General features: G+C 42.5%; 1 protein-coding gene across 1 annotated transcript in view; it reads left to right on the forward strand.

Annotated features, from left to right (window-relative positions):
* The window catches only part of ATSTE24 (Peptidase family M48 family protein), a 104,015-nt gene extending 100,026 nt beyond the window's left edge, over positions 1–3,989 (forward strand). Inside the window, exons 12-14 of the mRNA XM_086489634.1 lie at positions 3,110–3,181; positions 3,278–3,343; positions 3,435–3,989. Coding sequence (XP_086345760.1) covers positions 3,110–3,181; positions 3,278–3,343; positions 3,435–3,551 — 255 coding nt within the window. The 3' untranslated portion in view covers positions 3,552–3,989. The remainder of the gene's footprint in view (positions 1–3,109; positions 3,182–3,277; positions 3,344–3,434) is intronic.
* Positions 3,990–17,025: the final 13,036 nt, after the last annotated feature.

A 17,025-nucleotide genomic window follows, 5' to 3' on the forward strand; every position in this document is an offset into this window, starting at 1 on the left:
TTTGAAGCGCTCAAAGTCTGTTCGAGTTTGTTCTTTTCAATCGGTACGTGGTGTCACAAAGTGATGATGTGTCATAAAATGATAATGTGGGAGTACGGACAAATGACGTGGCAATACAGACAGACCTGCAACTTGCGCTAAGATGTTGATGTGGACAGCTGTACGGAAATTTTGCATTTTGCGTTGGTTGTGCCACATGGTAGGCTGTATGGATTTCCGCGATTTACGTTGGCAGATTTTTGACCTGAAGCTTTTGAGTTTGCAGCTTTTCATGTACTTGGTTTTAAGTTTGAAGGCCATGGATCTACAAATATGAACCCGGGGCCACTCCGTTTGTTGACGAGCAACTGAGCAGAGAGGACCCTCGGTTTTTGTACTTTGCTCAAACATTAATAAAAAAATAAATACCAAATGGGACGCGAGTCTTTGAGGAAGTATGAACGAATGGAGATGCAACGTCAACAGCAGGTTGATGCTTTGTGCTATATGGCCATCGATTTACCATTAAAGTCTGCATTGAAGAAACCACCTGCCTCGCGGATGTACATTAAAGATGAACTTGATGATATGATCGAACGACGAGTCAACCAAATATTGAAGACCACGAAGCATTCAAAGAGACACAACAAGGGAACAGATTACCCTGGTTATTTGGGTCGATAGTCTAATTTTGCAAATGCATGAAAAGCCAAGAAGCATGTATGCTTTGAGGGTGTGTCCAGTTTGTCCTCATCCTCTTCTGATAGTTCCGACAGCTGTTCCTCTTTTGATTCCAATGATGAGGACAGAAAGGGAGCTCGGACTCTGATGACCAGATGTTTTATTCTAAGAGGAAGCACTTTTATAGAGCCAATCAATACGACTTTCTCGAGGATAAGAGCAAGAAGACCCAAGAATTCAAGGAGGGTTTGGACAAGCAATAGAATTTGATACCTTTTCAGGTTTTCGAGACGCGCACAAGGCCCTCGCTTTTATTCAACAGTTTGGCATAGCTTTTTCTGGAGGGCGCTATTCAAAGCACTCCAAGATTAGAAGGTCAAGATCCTACTTGAAGGGAAATGCACGGCATTGGGGTCCACTCTTCTCTTACGAAAAGAAGCACCGACCAAGTGGCTAAAGCTCAAGAGACTTTTTATTTCTTTGTGGCTCATTGAACAGTACGAACGTGACGTGATTATTGCCTGGAATCATCTTCGGATGGCCAAGGCAGATACTGTGGATACTTATTGCGAGAGATTGGGATGTTTTTCTATCCGCCTCATCTTTCAAAAAGATCAGTTTTAAGCGGCAAATCAAGCGATTTTGCAGTGGACTTCCCAAAGAGATATGAGATTACTACTTATTAACAAAATTTGAGTCCATATAGCAACTGATGGGACATGTTGAGCAAGGGTTTGCCATGCATTCAGGTAACTTGACTTACCCAATAGATCATGTAACAGACTTGTGCACCCCAAGTCTAGAATCTGTCACGATACACGAGAGAATCACTTAAAAATACTTCAGACTTAATTCACAGTTCAATTTAGTCGACACAGCCCAACGTAGTTCCGTGCCCAGAGAGATTGGCCTCAAAAATTGGCGCCCCTTTCGGTATTTATTTTTATATTAATGCTTGAGAAAAGTTACAATGCCTGCATGTCCTCTCTGCTTGTAGGCTCGTCAATACAACCGAGCCAGAGAAGAGAGTGGCCCTGGGGTTTAATTTAAAGGCCCTGGGGGCTCTCCAAAAGAAGCTACACGAAAAGCTTCAACTCAAAAGCACTAGACCCTCAAAAGCTAGAGGCTAGGGCTGCCAGTGCCAAAAGCAGAAATCAGTACAGTCTCGTAAATTGCGGAAATCCGTACGGTCTGCCATGTCAGCCAGTTAGCGTAAATTCCGACTCATTAGGTCATGTCACATCATAATTTTGTGACATATCCCCCTCTTGAAAGATTTGTAATCGCCCTGTTTTTGCAGGCGTAATCGCCCTCGATTACGCCTGCAAAAACAGACTTAAGCCATAAACCGGTTCAGTAGACACTGACTCTAAGTACAGACGCACGAGGGCGATTACGCCTGCAAAAACAGACTTAAGCCATAAACCGGTTCAGTAGACACTGACTCTAAGTACAGACGCACGAGACGACACAAATCCGGACTTGCACAAAGACGATTCAATCAGTGCACATTCAGATCATATCCAAATCAAATCATAGAAAAATTCCATCCAGATCTAAGACCATGATTCCAGGCAACGTATTTAAGATTTCGGTCTGGGGAGCGTTTGGTTGTATCTGGATGTCTTTATGTTATGTGTCTGCACTTGTGAATTTTGTGTCATCTGTAAAGCATAAGAATTTGGTGCACCAATAGTTCTAAATTGGATGAGATTGCGTGGGTATGTGATCTTAGTGCATCGACACCCCTTGATAGGACTACCGCGGTCTGGGTGTGATGGCTAGAATAATGGACAATTTGGTTAACAAATAATCCAGTGTGCTATGAATGTGTGAGGGTGGCTGCTAGCATATTTAGGCTCCTTAAGCCTGTGCCCTCTTCCCATTACTGGCAGAGTAATAACTTCAGAGAGCCATGACACGTGTGAGTTTGCCCTATCTAAATAGAAGAGATTATGGTGGTGGAAACCTCTAAAACAAACCAGCAGGCACTTGAGATTCATAACTATAGTTTTGAAAAGGCATACGGTCAGCAACCTTTGAAACATGCTGCGTGTGAAATTTTCAATCTAGAGCTGAAGAAGATTGAAAACTTGAGAGAGCAATCCATGAGGCACTTCTAAATTTGCCTTATCCAAACAGAAAAGACAATATGGTGGAGGAAACCTCTAAAACAAACAAGCAGGTACTCCTATGAGATGCATATGTTTTGGAAACACACATGGTCACAAGCTTCTGAATGCATGCTGTGAAATTTTCAATCTAGAGCCGAATAAGATGTAAGCTCTGTGCATCACAGTCACCAACTTTTGGAAACTTGTCGCCTGCTAAATCCTTGAGTTGAGAGCTATTTGATTGATAAAAGAAATGTGGGTTGTGTGGACATGAATGCTTGACCTTAAAGAACAGAGTCGTAGATTATGAACTTACCTGCTTTGGGTGTGAACAGGATGCAATCATGCCACTTCATCATCTAGTAAGCTTTGGACTAAATCTGGTCAGCCGTGCTTTTGAATTTCAGGTATTGTTAATACTTACGTCTGGTTGTGTATTTAAGAAAGTTGATGTGCTTGTTTTTGTTGAGTGTCTGCATTGATATTGCTCTGTTCTTTAACAGGCTGATGCATTTGCAAGCAAGTTGGGCTATGGCCCTCCACTGCGTGCTGGATTGATTAAGCTTCAGGTTGAGTTTGTATTCATTTGATGAGATTTTTGCCTTTTGACTTTGTAGTTAGTAATACAAATTAATGAGATGCTTTGCTTTTCATCTTCAGGAAGAGAATCTCTCAGCGATGAATACCGATCCCTGGTACTCTGCATATCATTACTCGCATCCTCCGCTGGTGGAACGGCTTGCGGCTCTGGGTGTCAGTGAAAAGAAGGAATCATGAGCAAGGTTTTTTGATGCTGCCACAAGTAGGCTCACACGTTTTGGGGTTAAAAAGCTTTCGATAAGTGGAGTTTCATGCATCAAGTTCATTCAGGGAAGATTTTTCAGGCTATTTTAGTGGCACAATGTTATGTCTCTTCATACAAAATGAATATCCATATCCACTCAACTCAGCCTGGTGGAGCGAGGGGAAGCATTTGACAGTGGGCCCAGCTGCCACTAAATTTTTTGATCTTGTTGGAGCTTGATACCGTGGGCCTTTGTCATTTAAACAATGACCCGAGTTTTTGTAGAGACAATTACACATCCGCGAGCCTCTCCCTCATGTCGTTTACGTCATTCATGGATATTCAATACCTTGAAGCATTGCGTAGTTCATGAAATTGACTTGTTTGGTAGATGAAAGATTTTGATTGCTAAGAAGCTTTGCCATTTGTCATGTGGAAGTTTACTGATTTTGGGATTCATGTGCCTGTTGTTTTGAATAGGAGGTGCCAGGTTATGCGTAGTGTATGCTCAAGTTAGAGTGCCTTAGAATGCTTCTTTTACCCCTGTATCCATTAGGTCGAATAATATGGCAGTAAAGAGTCAGTAACTCTCTCAATGCCAGGCCTATGGTGACTCTTATCGCCACTGTCCTGAGCACTGAGAGTCACTTATCAGCCCCACACTTAGTACATCACGTTCAAATTTGACCTCCAAGGAAAATTACATAGATGCCTGTTGATTTGTGGAGATAACCACAATACTACAATAAATTGTGGATATTGCCAAAATACCTCTCAAATTCAAAACCTCAAGTAATAATGAAGTTGTCCGTATGAGCCGATAAAATTAGGGATTCATTATCCAAGATACTAAGCTCATCATTTGTAAGCTCCTTGGTGAAAAATTGTCTAAAGCACTTGAGTAGAGATCTTGATCAGTAGACTGAATAAACCAGTGATAATTTAAGTACTCTATCTAAAGTACTGACAAGATAAAATAGTTTAAAGTTGGGTGCCTCCTAAAATGAACGAGTCTGTCAACACATTAGATCTTATTTATGAGGAAATGGAATTTTTCTTGAATTAATGGCAGTCGTCATTATTAAATTCTCACTGTTATAGTCATTGTTCCCAAATTTCATAATTCAAGCTCAAAATTTCCATCAAATTCCTCTACTCCTAACCTCGCCATCAAGGACTTTGATCATGCGAATTAGGTAGAGAGAGTGACTAGTTGTCAAAGGTAAGTTAAATATTTTTAGTCAACTGGGTATGCTTGGTTGGTTTTGCCAAACCAAGTTTTAATACGTCAATTTTATGTCCTCAATAGCGAGGATGTAATGGCTAGGGAAGACTTGAGCTCACTATCGGCTCTTCCATAAACAAATCATTTGGCTCAAAAGCCATGCCTTAGTCTCCGGCACTCAGTCAATGCATCATTGGGTGCAGGGCATTTTGGTGGTTTACTAAATATGAGGAATATTTGGAGATTTGTTGAAATTTGAGAGGTAACTTTGAGAATTTCCACAAGCTTCAGGTAATTTCTCCTAATGTTATCTAAAGAGATCCTCATTTTTGTGAAGTGTGAAGATGTACTTTTTGTTTGGATGGGGGGAGGGAACTGAGCGAGCTTCCACTCATTTTTTTTCTAAAGCCTCCCATGCATCACTTTTGCTACCCCTCCTCCCTCCCTCCCTCCCTCCTCCGCCTCCACCTCCTCCCCTCCCCTCACTCTACCGACGGATCTCTCCATCTCCTTCACTCCATCTCTTCCCTATGTTGTCCCCACCTCTCCCTTCTAGTCAACTCTTCTCTTTGTCTTGATCTTGCCTCCAAGGTTGCTTGTTGCCTACATATCTTTGCTATTCCTTCCAATTATTGAGTGAATTATTCCACCCCCCTCACTACATCCTACTCTTTTGAGACTTCTTTCTTCCACCTCACTATACCTCGCTCTTGCCATGTCTACATTTCTTTCCTGTCTCACCACCTGTTCTCTCTCTCTCTCTCTCTCTCTCTCTCAAGTCCCTACTCCCTTGCCACTACCTTAGCCTCCTCCCCTTCCCTCACTCTTATCGTCCGTGCATGTATATCTCTCCATCACTCTCCATCTCCCTCACTCCATTTCTCCCCCTACATTGTCCCCATCGCTCCCTTCCAATCGACTCCTCTCTTTTTCTTGATCCTCATTCTGAGTTTTCTTGGCATGTCTGTTGCCTACATATTTTTCCTCTCTCCCGGGGAACCGGTGTGTGTGTGTGTGTGTGTGTGTGTGTGTGTGTGTGTGTGTGTGTGTGGGGTGTGAGGGAGAGAGGAGAGAGAGGAGAGAGGAGAGGGGGGGGGGGTGTGTGTGTGTGTGTGTGTGTGTAAAGAAACTCTAGCCCTGGGGAACGGGTGTGTGTGTGTGTGTGTGTGAGTGTGATGTGTGAGTGTGTGTGTGTGTGTGTGTGTGTGTGAGGAGAGAGAGAGAGAGAGAGAGAGAGAGAGAAATGAGCTTGGGGCATCGATGTGTGTGTGTGTGTGTGTGTGTGTGTGTGTGTGTGAGAGAGAGAGAGAGAGATGAGCCATGGAGGCATCCATGCGTCATTTAAAGGGTGACTCTAAGGGTGACTCTATTTTTCATTTTAAAGCCATAAAGAAACTCTAGCCCTCAAATTTGATGGGTGACTCTACTTTGATATTTTATCTTTAAGAGCTTCAAGAAATTCGAGTGTCCCACGTTTTCACACATCACGTGTCCACGCACGCACGCATGCGCGTGTGTGTGTGTGTGTGTGTGTGAGTGAGAGAGAGAGAGGAGAGAGAGAGAGAGAGAGAGAGGGAGGGGAGAGAAAAGAAGAATTCTAACCTACGAGAAAAAAGAATTTAAATAGACTTCAAAGATCCACTTGACCAAGACTTAAAGCTATAATATATATATATATATTTTAATTATATCTATATATATATATAGAGAGAGAGAGAGAGAGAGAGAGAGAGAGAGAGAGAGAGAGAGAGAGAGGTGTTGGGGGTACCATCGGAGTTCTCTACAATGGGCTTCTCGGCCTATGGAAGAGCTAAGCCCGATGTCTGATAATTCCACATCCATTCTCTTCACCTAAATCAACTCGATCACACACACTAACGATTGCAAGAGGCACACATCACTAATCTATCATGCAACACACTAATCAAAGATACACAATAGATCTATTGAGCATCCAACTCTAATCAAATACATGCACACACAAATATAGAGGACAATCACAACATATAGAGCAAAATTAACCACTAATTAGTTACGATCTAGCTACTCAAAACATCATTAACAATCATACGAAGTATGAGAGACATAGTGAAAGAGAATTAAGCTTTGATTAGTGTTAATCAAGTCACATGAGCAAGGAAAAGACTCAAGATCCATAGTTACCAGACACCTTATGAGCTCTTACCACAGTGTGGTCTCCACCAATGAGGCTGAGAATCCTCATTTCTTTTACACACTGCTTTATATACCTAGAGTATAAATATGCAATGTCGGGTGAAGGTTTAGGGCTCCACAACTTACTGAATCTGCAACGTAGACACCTAACTAGCTATTCTTCACAAACTTGGAACTCTCATTGAGCCAGTAACCCATTACAAATATTACAATGGCTTGAAACAAATCAGGAATTTACAATACATGACCATTTTGAAAAATGTGTAACTCCAATTTTCATTGCTTCTTCATATTCGTCTTCGATGTGCTTCGTAAGGCTTGGACCTTTAGCATCTTTTATTAATTGACATCGAGAGACTTGTGTGATGATGTCATTACAAGTCATGTAGTGGAGTCAGAATTAGGCGAATAGGGGGCTTAGTGGTTGCCCAACGCCTCCCATTGCTTGGTTCTGACCTTTGCGTTAATGTTAATGTTTTTCAATGGGGTCACAACTAGGCGAATAGGGGGCTTGATGATTGCGCAACGCCTCCATCGCTCAGTTAACATTCCCCCCTTCCGATTTTAGTGTCCGTCTGCTGGCAGGCACTGTTGAGAAGTGTCTGTTGGAGGCTGTGGAAGGTTTTTGGTTGTCAATGGGTTGTGTTTTCATTTGTCGTTGAATTTCTTGATGAGGTTCAATTCCACTGTAGCATTTTCAATGGTCCAAACTTGTTTTTCTTAAATTTCACCATTTCTTTGCAATAGTTAGATTTTTTAAATTGGTACCTTAAAATTTCTGAATAAATTGCTTGAAACAGATGTAAGCAAAAAATGTATTATTGTGAAGACCTACCTAAAAGCTGAGTTTCACACTAGATCTCTAGATTGTTAATAAAAGCAAGTTTGTAGCATGATACACGCTTTAAAAGCAAACTAAAACTATGACAAAGATTTGTAGAATATTTAAAAATCCAATAGTGCACGAACTACTTGAGTGCTATGTGGAAAGTTGGCACAATGAATCTCCAAAATTTATAAGAAGCAAAAGTTGTGCCGTGACTACAAGTGCCATGCCTTTGTAGTCAAGTGAGAAGCTCTTCCATAGGCCGAGAAGCCATTGGAGCTAGCTACAATGGCTTCTCGGCCTATGGAAGAGCTAAGCCACGATGTCTGATAATCTCCACATCCACTTCTCTTCACCTCAAATCAACTCGATCACACACACTAACGATTGCAAGAGGCACACATCACTAATCCTATCATGCAACACACTAATCACAAGCATACACACATAGATCTATTGAGCATCCACACTCTAATCAAACCTACATGCACACACAAATATTAGAGGACAATCACACAATATTAGAGCAAAATTAACCACTAATTAGTTACGATCTAGCTACTCAAAACATCATTAAAAATCATACGAAGTATGAGAGACATAGTGAAAGAGAATTAAGCTTTGATTAGTGTTAATCAAGTTACATGGGCAAGGAAAAGCTCAAGGACTCCATAGCCAGACACCTCATGAGCTCTTACCAAAGTGTGGTCTCCACCAATGAGGCTGAGAATCCTCATTTCTTTTACACACTGCTTTATATACCTAGAGTATAAATATGCAATGTCCGGGTGTCCAAGGCCTTTAGGGCTCCACAACTTACTGAATCTGCAACGTAGACACCTAACTAGCCTATTCTTCACAACTTGGAACTCTCATTGAGCCAGTAACCCATTACAAATATTACAATGGCTTGAAACAAATCGGGAATTTACAATACATGACCATTTTGAAAAATGTGTAACTCCAATTTTCATTGCTTCTTCATATTCGTCTTCGATGTGCTTCGTAAGGCTTGGACCTTTAGCATCTTTTATTAATTGACATCGAGAGACTTGTGTGATGATGCCATTACAAGTCATGTAGTGGAGTCAGAATTAGGCGAATAGGGGGCTTAGTGGTTGCCCAACGCCTCCCATTGCTTGGTTTTGACCTTTGCGTTAATGTTAATGTTTTTCAATGGAGTCACAACTAGGCGAATAGGGGGCTTGATGATTGCGCAACGCCTCCATCGCTCAGTTAACATTCCCCCCTTCCGATTTTAGTGTCCATCTGCTGGCAGGCACTGTTGAGAAGTGTCTGTTGGAGGCTGTGGAAGGTTTTTGGTTGTCAATGGATTGTGTTTTCATTTGTCGTTGAATTTCTTGATGAGGTTCAATTCCACTGTAGCATTTTCAATGGTCCAAACTTGTTTTTCTTAAATTTCATCATTTCTTTGCAATAGTTAGATTTTTTAAATTGGTACCTTAAAATTTCTGAATAAATTGCTTGAAACAGATGTAAGCAAAAAATGTATTATTGTGAAGAGCTACCTAAAAGCTGAGTTTCACACTAGATCTCTAGATTGTTAATAAAAGCAAGTTTGTAGCATGATACATGCTTTAAAAGCAAACTAAAACTATGACAAAGATTTGTAGAATATTTAAAAATCCAATAGTGCACGAACTACTTGAGTGCTATGTGGAAAGTTGGCACAATGACTCTCCAAAATTTATAAGAAGCAAAAGATGTGCCGTGACTACAAGTGCCGTGCCTTTGTAGTCAAGTGAGAAGCTCTTCCTAGGTCAAATACATCGAGATTGGGAACGAGGAAACAAACCTAAGTTCAAGTGACAATCTTCATTCCATTTGTGTGTAAATTTGAAAGGGAAATCTTTAAAGGAGCCAAATCAAATGAGACAACACTTTGACCATCTAATTACTTTCTCAATCAGCCACTTCTCTCTCTCTCTCTCTCTCTCCTCTCTCTCTCTCTCTCTCTCTCTCTCTCTCTCTCTCTCTCTCTCTCTCTGCTCTCTCTCTAGTCTGGATTGGAGGTCCCATCCAAGTTGCGAAAGTGCACGATGATGCATGGGGTAGGGAGATTTTGGCGGGGGGGGGGGGGGGGGGGGGGGGGGGGGGGGGGGGGAGGGGTCGCGATGTGTCAAAGGGCACAACCTAGAGATGTAGAATCCACCAAGCATCGTTCACAAGTGATGAGGGTTGGGGACGAGGGTTGGGGACGACGTTAGAGTGAACCAGACAAGATATGGTGTAGTTGGATGGGACGACAGAGTCGATGGGGGGGCCTTGAATTTAGAACTTTGATTATCCGCATCTTCGTGAGATTTGGCGTAATGTATACGAACTACAGCTAGAAGCTCCAACTCCAAGTGTGCATTCGCTTTTTAGGGTTACAATCGTAAGCAACTTCCAATGGACGCATATAGACAAACACATTTAATGTAAAATCATTCAAGATGTCAAGACGAGTAAGAGCCGATTCCCACAAAATAGTAGTGCGATTAATAGTGTTTATTAAATTTTGCAATCTAGTGATCCCATTTTTTTACTTTGATATTAGCAACATTTAGGAGATAGTGCCCGTTCTTTTAGGCGGTGCTCACGTGAGGCTTAGTTATCAGTTATTTGAACTGATAATTCTAAGGTAACATCAAGAGGTTTGAGTATTTCAAGTTACCGTTACTTTTTAGCATCTTTGAGTTTATTTTGCAAAGAGTTCTAACCGGGATTCACAAATGGTTCATTTCTTTTGAAAGTTCACACGAGGGTAGTATGGCCACCCAACCTGCTCAAGGAGCATATTCTCACAACGAGGAATTGTGACATGTGATCCGATCATCCTCTTTCGGATGATCACCATGCTAATTTTGAAAACCCTCCACCTCAGAGGTTGGATGCAATTATGTCGGGTGTGTGAGTGAATGGGAATGACAAGCTACAAAATTGTTGGAATTAGGGTTACAATAATGCACATATATCTTGGAGATGGAGAAGAAGCTCAATGCACACAATAGAGAGTGTATTTCTTGGTGTGCAAATTACAAGGTAAGATAGCCCTAGAGTGTTACAAAGCATGGGCGCGGGGGGGGGGGGGGGGGGGGGGGGGGGGGGGCTTAGTGAGGGAAAAAAGTGCCCTAATGGTCCTAAGTCTGTTCACACACATCACTACCATATACATGACAACAACCCCCTAGGAGTGATGCGGTGAATGTGAGCTGGCACAGAGTATAGGGAAGTTCCATGCCCTATGGACATGATCAGTCCACAACGAGAAGCAACCCCAAAGCTTTGCAAAAAGCTTTGAGCTTCTCAATAGGCAATGTCTTTGTGAATATATCCACAATGTTGTCCTCTGTTGGCACATAAGCCAAGCTAATCGTAAGAGTCTCTTCCCTGACATAGTGATAATGCACCTCAATGTGCTTTGTGGAGCGGACAACTTTGATAAATCCCTATATATGATTGATAGTTTGACTTTCAAATTATGTGCCCGATTAGTCTGTACTCTGGCTACTCGTCCAATTCTAACCCATCCAAAGTTGGTGTAAATCAGCCCTTGACCTGCTCCAAATCAGCGCTTATCTCGATGATCGGCTTGATGCAAAATTTGATGTGTGACCTGATAAAAAACTTCCCCTAAATTCATCCAAGTTCTAGTGCACATTGGTGGCCAATCGTTACAAGTAATCAACCCGAGTCAGGTCTCCCCCCCCCCCCCTAAATATGATACCCCCTCCCTTATTTTTAAGCTTGGGTGATAAATTATTGGGGACCTACCCCTAACTTATACGCTTATGTAACTTGTAAAAGAAAACCGCTCCCCTGCACTTATGTGGTGCGGTAAGTTTTCCATGGTGAATCCTCCGGGGCCATGTGTAGTCAAATGATTATCCATTTACTCATAACAAGCACAAGAAGATTTCTTTAAAGCATACACTTTCTTTTTCTATCCTTTCTTCACAAAACCATGATGTTGCATTACATACACTTTTTAATATGTGTCACCATTCAAGAAAGAGGGGTTTATTGTCTGACTAATATACATCCCTTTCAAAATAAGCTACCGATGTACGAATGAAATAGATAGTAGTCATACGAAAAGTGACAGCATAAGTTTCTTCATAATCAATGCCCCTTTGTTGAGCATAACATTTTGCAATGAGCCTTGCTTTGTAGGAATTCATTCTACCATTTGGTTTACGTTTTAGCTTATAAACTCACTGTGTACCACTGGCATTCTTTCCAAGAGGCAATCAAAGACCAAGTATTGTTCTTCACAAGTGCATCATATTCATCTTGCATAACAATCATCACGTTTTCTAACTTTTGTGCTTCATCAAACGTAAGAGGTTCATCCTTGTCATAGTCACAACATAACAACCTAATGCACAAGAAGCATGACGAGAACCCGAACGAGTACAACTAGAAAAAGGTGCATCCAATTTACAGTCATGCAAAGTATGCACCAGCCATTCTAGCATACCTCAAGCTTCCTCATTTTTAGCCTTGTCTTGATCAAGTGTATCATTTACATGTGCATCAAAAATAGGTTGATCTATGACATTACTTGAACAGGCTGAATATTTGCATCATTTGGAGTTACATTTGTATTCCCACCATTGGAAAGAGTCAACAAGGTGTAAATAATGTCATGTGATCTTACACTTGTCTCTTTAGTATATGGAAACGAGGGTTGAACTGCATCTTCCACAAAAACAACATCTTGAGAAGTCAAGATACGTTTTGGCTACATTTGATATCACTTGTAACCCTTGATCTTAGCATTGTAACCAACAAAGATTCATATGATAGGCTTATAATCCAATTTTTTGTGTTGTTGTTGTATCTTTAGAAGATAAGCCATGCAACCAAAAACACGCAAGTCACCAATAGATGGCTTCTTATCATGCCATGCCTCATATGGAGTCATAGACTACAAAGCTTTGATAGGAAACCTGTTAAGTATGTAGGTGGAACATGTGATAGCCCCTAGCTAGAAAGAATGCCACAAACCTTGGCTTTTGACCATACAATGTGCCATCTCCATAAGTGACTTGTGCAACACCATTTTGTTCATATCCCCCCCCCCCAAACGGAGGGTACCCACAATACAACCAAATACATTTTTAGGCAATAGAAAAGAAACACTTCAAACTTAGCCTTAGGTGGATATAACCATGTATATCATGAGTAATCAATGAAAGTCATGAAGTACAAATTGTTACTAAAAGAAGGGTCGTGCATCGCCCGTAAACATCATAGTGAACAAGCTACCTAGAACATTCCATTTCCCCCCATTACATCCTTCCCAAACATTCTTAGATGGTGCCTCCAAAGGGGGTGATGGGGGCTTTTCACAAGCCAAGCTCCCATACCCCTCTTCTCTCTTCCCCACCCCATGAAAACCCCCTCTTAAGGAGGGAGTGATAAAAGGCATTGGAAAACGTAAGAAAAAAATAAAGTATGATTATGTAAATATATAAGAAAGGTAAAATAGGCCACCTCATGCCTGCGGGGCAGCCCATCCCCACTTTGCCTCCTTTTTCTTCATTGTTGCCCCGCCGTGTGTCCCTTTTCCTCTCCTCCACTCAAAAGGTCAACCCCCTCTCTCTTCCCCTTGTCCTTTCTCCTTTCTCTCTCCCCTCAAGCTACCCCACCTATCACCAATAATGCATTCTAACTCACCAATAATGCACCCTAACTCACATGCAACTTATCCTATCTTCCAAAATAGTATACCCCACACCCCCTTTCTCTCTCCTATCATATCCCATGACCCAAATACCCCCCCCCTCTCTCTAAAGGGCGCCATGTCTCTTGTCTTGTAGCTAAATAACCTCCCCCACACTCACACACACTCAGTTTCACTGAAAAAGGTGCCCACAGACCCATCCCCACCCGGTGGTTACCTGATTTTTCTTGTGTTCACACACATCTGCACATAGATTCACCTCTGAACACACTCCCTCTCTCCCTCTTGTAATTACTTTATTCTCCATGTCACCTCTCACATTTTTTTCATCAACCCATCTCTCTCTCTCTCTCTTAGTCTCTCTCTCATGAGACTGTTGTTCTGGCATATATACACACAGCCAGACAAGTGGGGCCCACTATCACATGGCCTATGTAGATAATGATTTCTTCATTTCTAAATTCTAGAATTTCTCCCCCCTCCTCCCCTATATAAAGAGGGGTTCACCATCACACAAAAAACACACACAACATCACCAAAGAACACACTATGCACTGTGTGTGCTAGTGCACACACACACACCCACACCATCACCATCACCGCAATCACCATGCTTGTCTTGAGCATGACCTCTACACCTTAGCTATGGAAGATGAAGGGCAACTCAATGAAGGATGATGGCCATAATCCTCGTGCGAGTCTTCGCCATCAACTCCCACCTATCCGCCATGTGCTCTACCACTCTCTCCCTTCTCATTCCCCTACCCTATGCTCCCCATTTCATCGCCTAATTCTCTAAATAAAGCTTGAGGTTTTGTGAGTATGTTTTCTTGCAATGTTTTGCCATGTGAGGTGTGCGGAATCGCCACCTAGTCTTGTGTTTTGGAGTGAGTTGTGTATGTGTGAAGGGTGTGCGGATTCGCCATCCTTTTGTGATGCCTAAGTACTAAGCCCGCTATACCCCCTCCCTCACTCTCTCTCTCTCTCTCTCTCTCTCTCTCTCTCTCTCTCTCTCTCTCTCTCTCTCTCTCTCTCTCTCGATCTCATTCCCTTTCCTTTTCATCATTACTCCCAAGCATCCATCTCTCTTGGATAAAAACTTTGTTATGGTGGTGTGTTGTTTGCCTCCTAGCCGCTGAAGCTAGGTGGTGCCCCCTGTTTGCTTTACCATGACAGGCTCAAGGCGCGCCATTCGGTCCCCGGTGTTTTAGAGGCCATCGGGGGTTCGGGGTTCGCTTTGCTCCCGTCATTTGGTGCCCCCACTGAGGATCGAACTCAAGACCTTCAGTTTACAAGACTGAAACCCCTAAACTATTGTGAATGGATGAATGGCTAGCAGGATTTGCTAATTGGACGACAGAAGAAGAACAGCTCCAAGCACAACTAGACGAACTCCGCATCTCCATCGAAGCTCGAGTGCCAGGCGTAACGGTAATCGATTTGCAGTGGGAGAGTCAACCAACACGCCAAACCCAGTGGATATACCTAGGCCAAGTGCCAAGAAGAAGAAGGAGAAGGTCGAAACCACGTCCGCAACCTACAACCAACCCACAACAACAAAATGGAAGGAGCTCTACACAATAGAGAATCAACACTATTCTACTTTGAGAATCGGGTAACTCAAGTCACCGAGGTAATTATCACAGTCAGTTTTCAAGTCGCACCTGATGCTGCAGCATAGATAACGGAATCATTGGCTCACACTCTCACTAGAGAAACTAGGGATCTACTGAGTTTGTTTCAGGAAAGAACACCACCCTCTCCCACAAGCTTGGACAGTGACTAAGCACCTCTAAGCTTCACATGAATCAGTACAACCTACCTCAAGACAGATCACACATACCAACACGTGTACGCTCAATCAAGGTAATACTGGATTTGAAGGCTCACTACCAGCACGTCATTGACACCATGCTGGGTGGGGAGCGATTTTTTGAGGTTCTGGCATCAGATCAACCATTTGTCTTACCTTTGGTACAAGGCAATGTACCGTTTGAAGTTTTAATCTATGTCCTAGTATAAGAGGGTATACACGCCTCCTTGTAAAGAAGAAAAAAACTTTTGCAAGTTAAGCAGTGTGTCTTTCTAGCTCTCTCTCAGTAATCATGGCAAGTGTAGCATTTCCAACATTTAAAGGAAAGAAGGGGGAGGATTTGGTAACAAACTTCCTAGATGACTTTGAAGTAGCATGTGTAGTGAGCAACAAAGATACGGATGAATCCCGGGTTAGAATCTTTAAGCATCTCATGAAGCTAGAAGCTAGATCATGGTACAATGCACTTCCACAAGCAACCAAGGATGACTGGGAACCCTTAAAAACCGTTTTTAAAAGGCGCTTTGGGGGAGGTACCACTTCAGAAAAGTTGTGGGACAAGTTGAGAGACTTGAAGCAGGAGGGTCTTTTAGAATATGCCACCTATGAGTCCAAATTTGTGGATTTGTGGGAACGGTGGGTTGAGTCACTGGCAAGGAGGGAAGCCGCACCCGATTTCCTAAAAAAAGATCGGTTCACGCATGGCTTATGGCCGCTTCTCAAGGAGAAGGTGAAAGGTAGATTCCCGGCTACGTACGAGTTAGCCGTTGAGATTGCTCGCCTTAAAGACAAGAAGCTGCGAATGAAAGCCAAAGAAACCGAGTCAACAAAAGCAAGAACATCGCGTCGACCAGCAACTACGACAACCACCATACCACCACCACCGGATCTTGGGGTAAGAGATGACCAACAAGATATGTTGGCCCATATTACTGACCAACTGCAGAATTTGTTTGTCCACTTAATACAGCAAGGGAGGAGTCAAGAAAGAGATCAAGACCCTGAAAGAGCACGACGAAAAAACAGGGAGTATCATTGCTACAACTGCGGAGAAGACGGTCACGGTATGTACTATTGTCCCAAACCACGACAAAACTATAATAGAGGAGGTAGGAGGAACCAATTGTCACCCCCTAGAGAAAGAACACCCACACCCGAGCACCAGCCCCACAACACAAATTCTACGTCCGCCACAATCACCACTTACAATCATCCTACGCCCACCATCAATTGGTACCCGCACACCAAGTATCATTGGTCTTGCAGAAGAGGTCAAGATGAAGGTAACCGAAGAAGGATCAAGCGAGAAGTTTATTCAAAGAACTGAAGCAGTGGAACAAGAGGTTAAAGAATCAAAAGATGCTACCCAGGTGGGGGAGGTAAGTCAAGAAAATTGTGTTAACAAATGTGAGTACATCTTTAACCTTGAATGAAATAGGCACCAAAGCGATCAATCGACAACATTGGGCAGTAAGGGTAAGAAGGTGTAAAGTCTTGATTAGGCCTCGTCAGAGTAAGAGGAATGCAAAGGGCATGAAAGATAGAAGAGAAGAGGAAGACCAGCCTGCTAGCAAGGCTTTGCAGAAGGTGGACATCATATCAAGCAAAGGGGAGGGCTTTGAAAACGGAAGCCTGTGCACCACCATGGACCCAGGACAGTGTAGCAAGCTAAAGGAATCTTGCATCAAGGCAGTTTCACTTAAGGACCATAACGAAGAGGTAAGTATGACTGAAGG

This window comes from Adiantum capillus-veneris, chromosome 2, assembly GCF_014529385.1.
Source record: "Adiantum capillus-veneris isolate H3 chromosome 2, ASM1452938v2, whole genome shotgun sequence".
In the NCBI taxonomy this organism is placed as follows: domain Eukaryota; kingdom Viridiplantae; phylum Streptophyta; class Polypodiopsida; order Polypodiales; family Pteridaceae; genus Adiantum; species Adiantum capillus-veneris.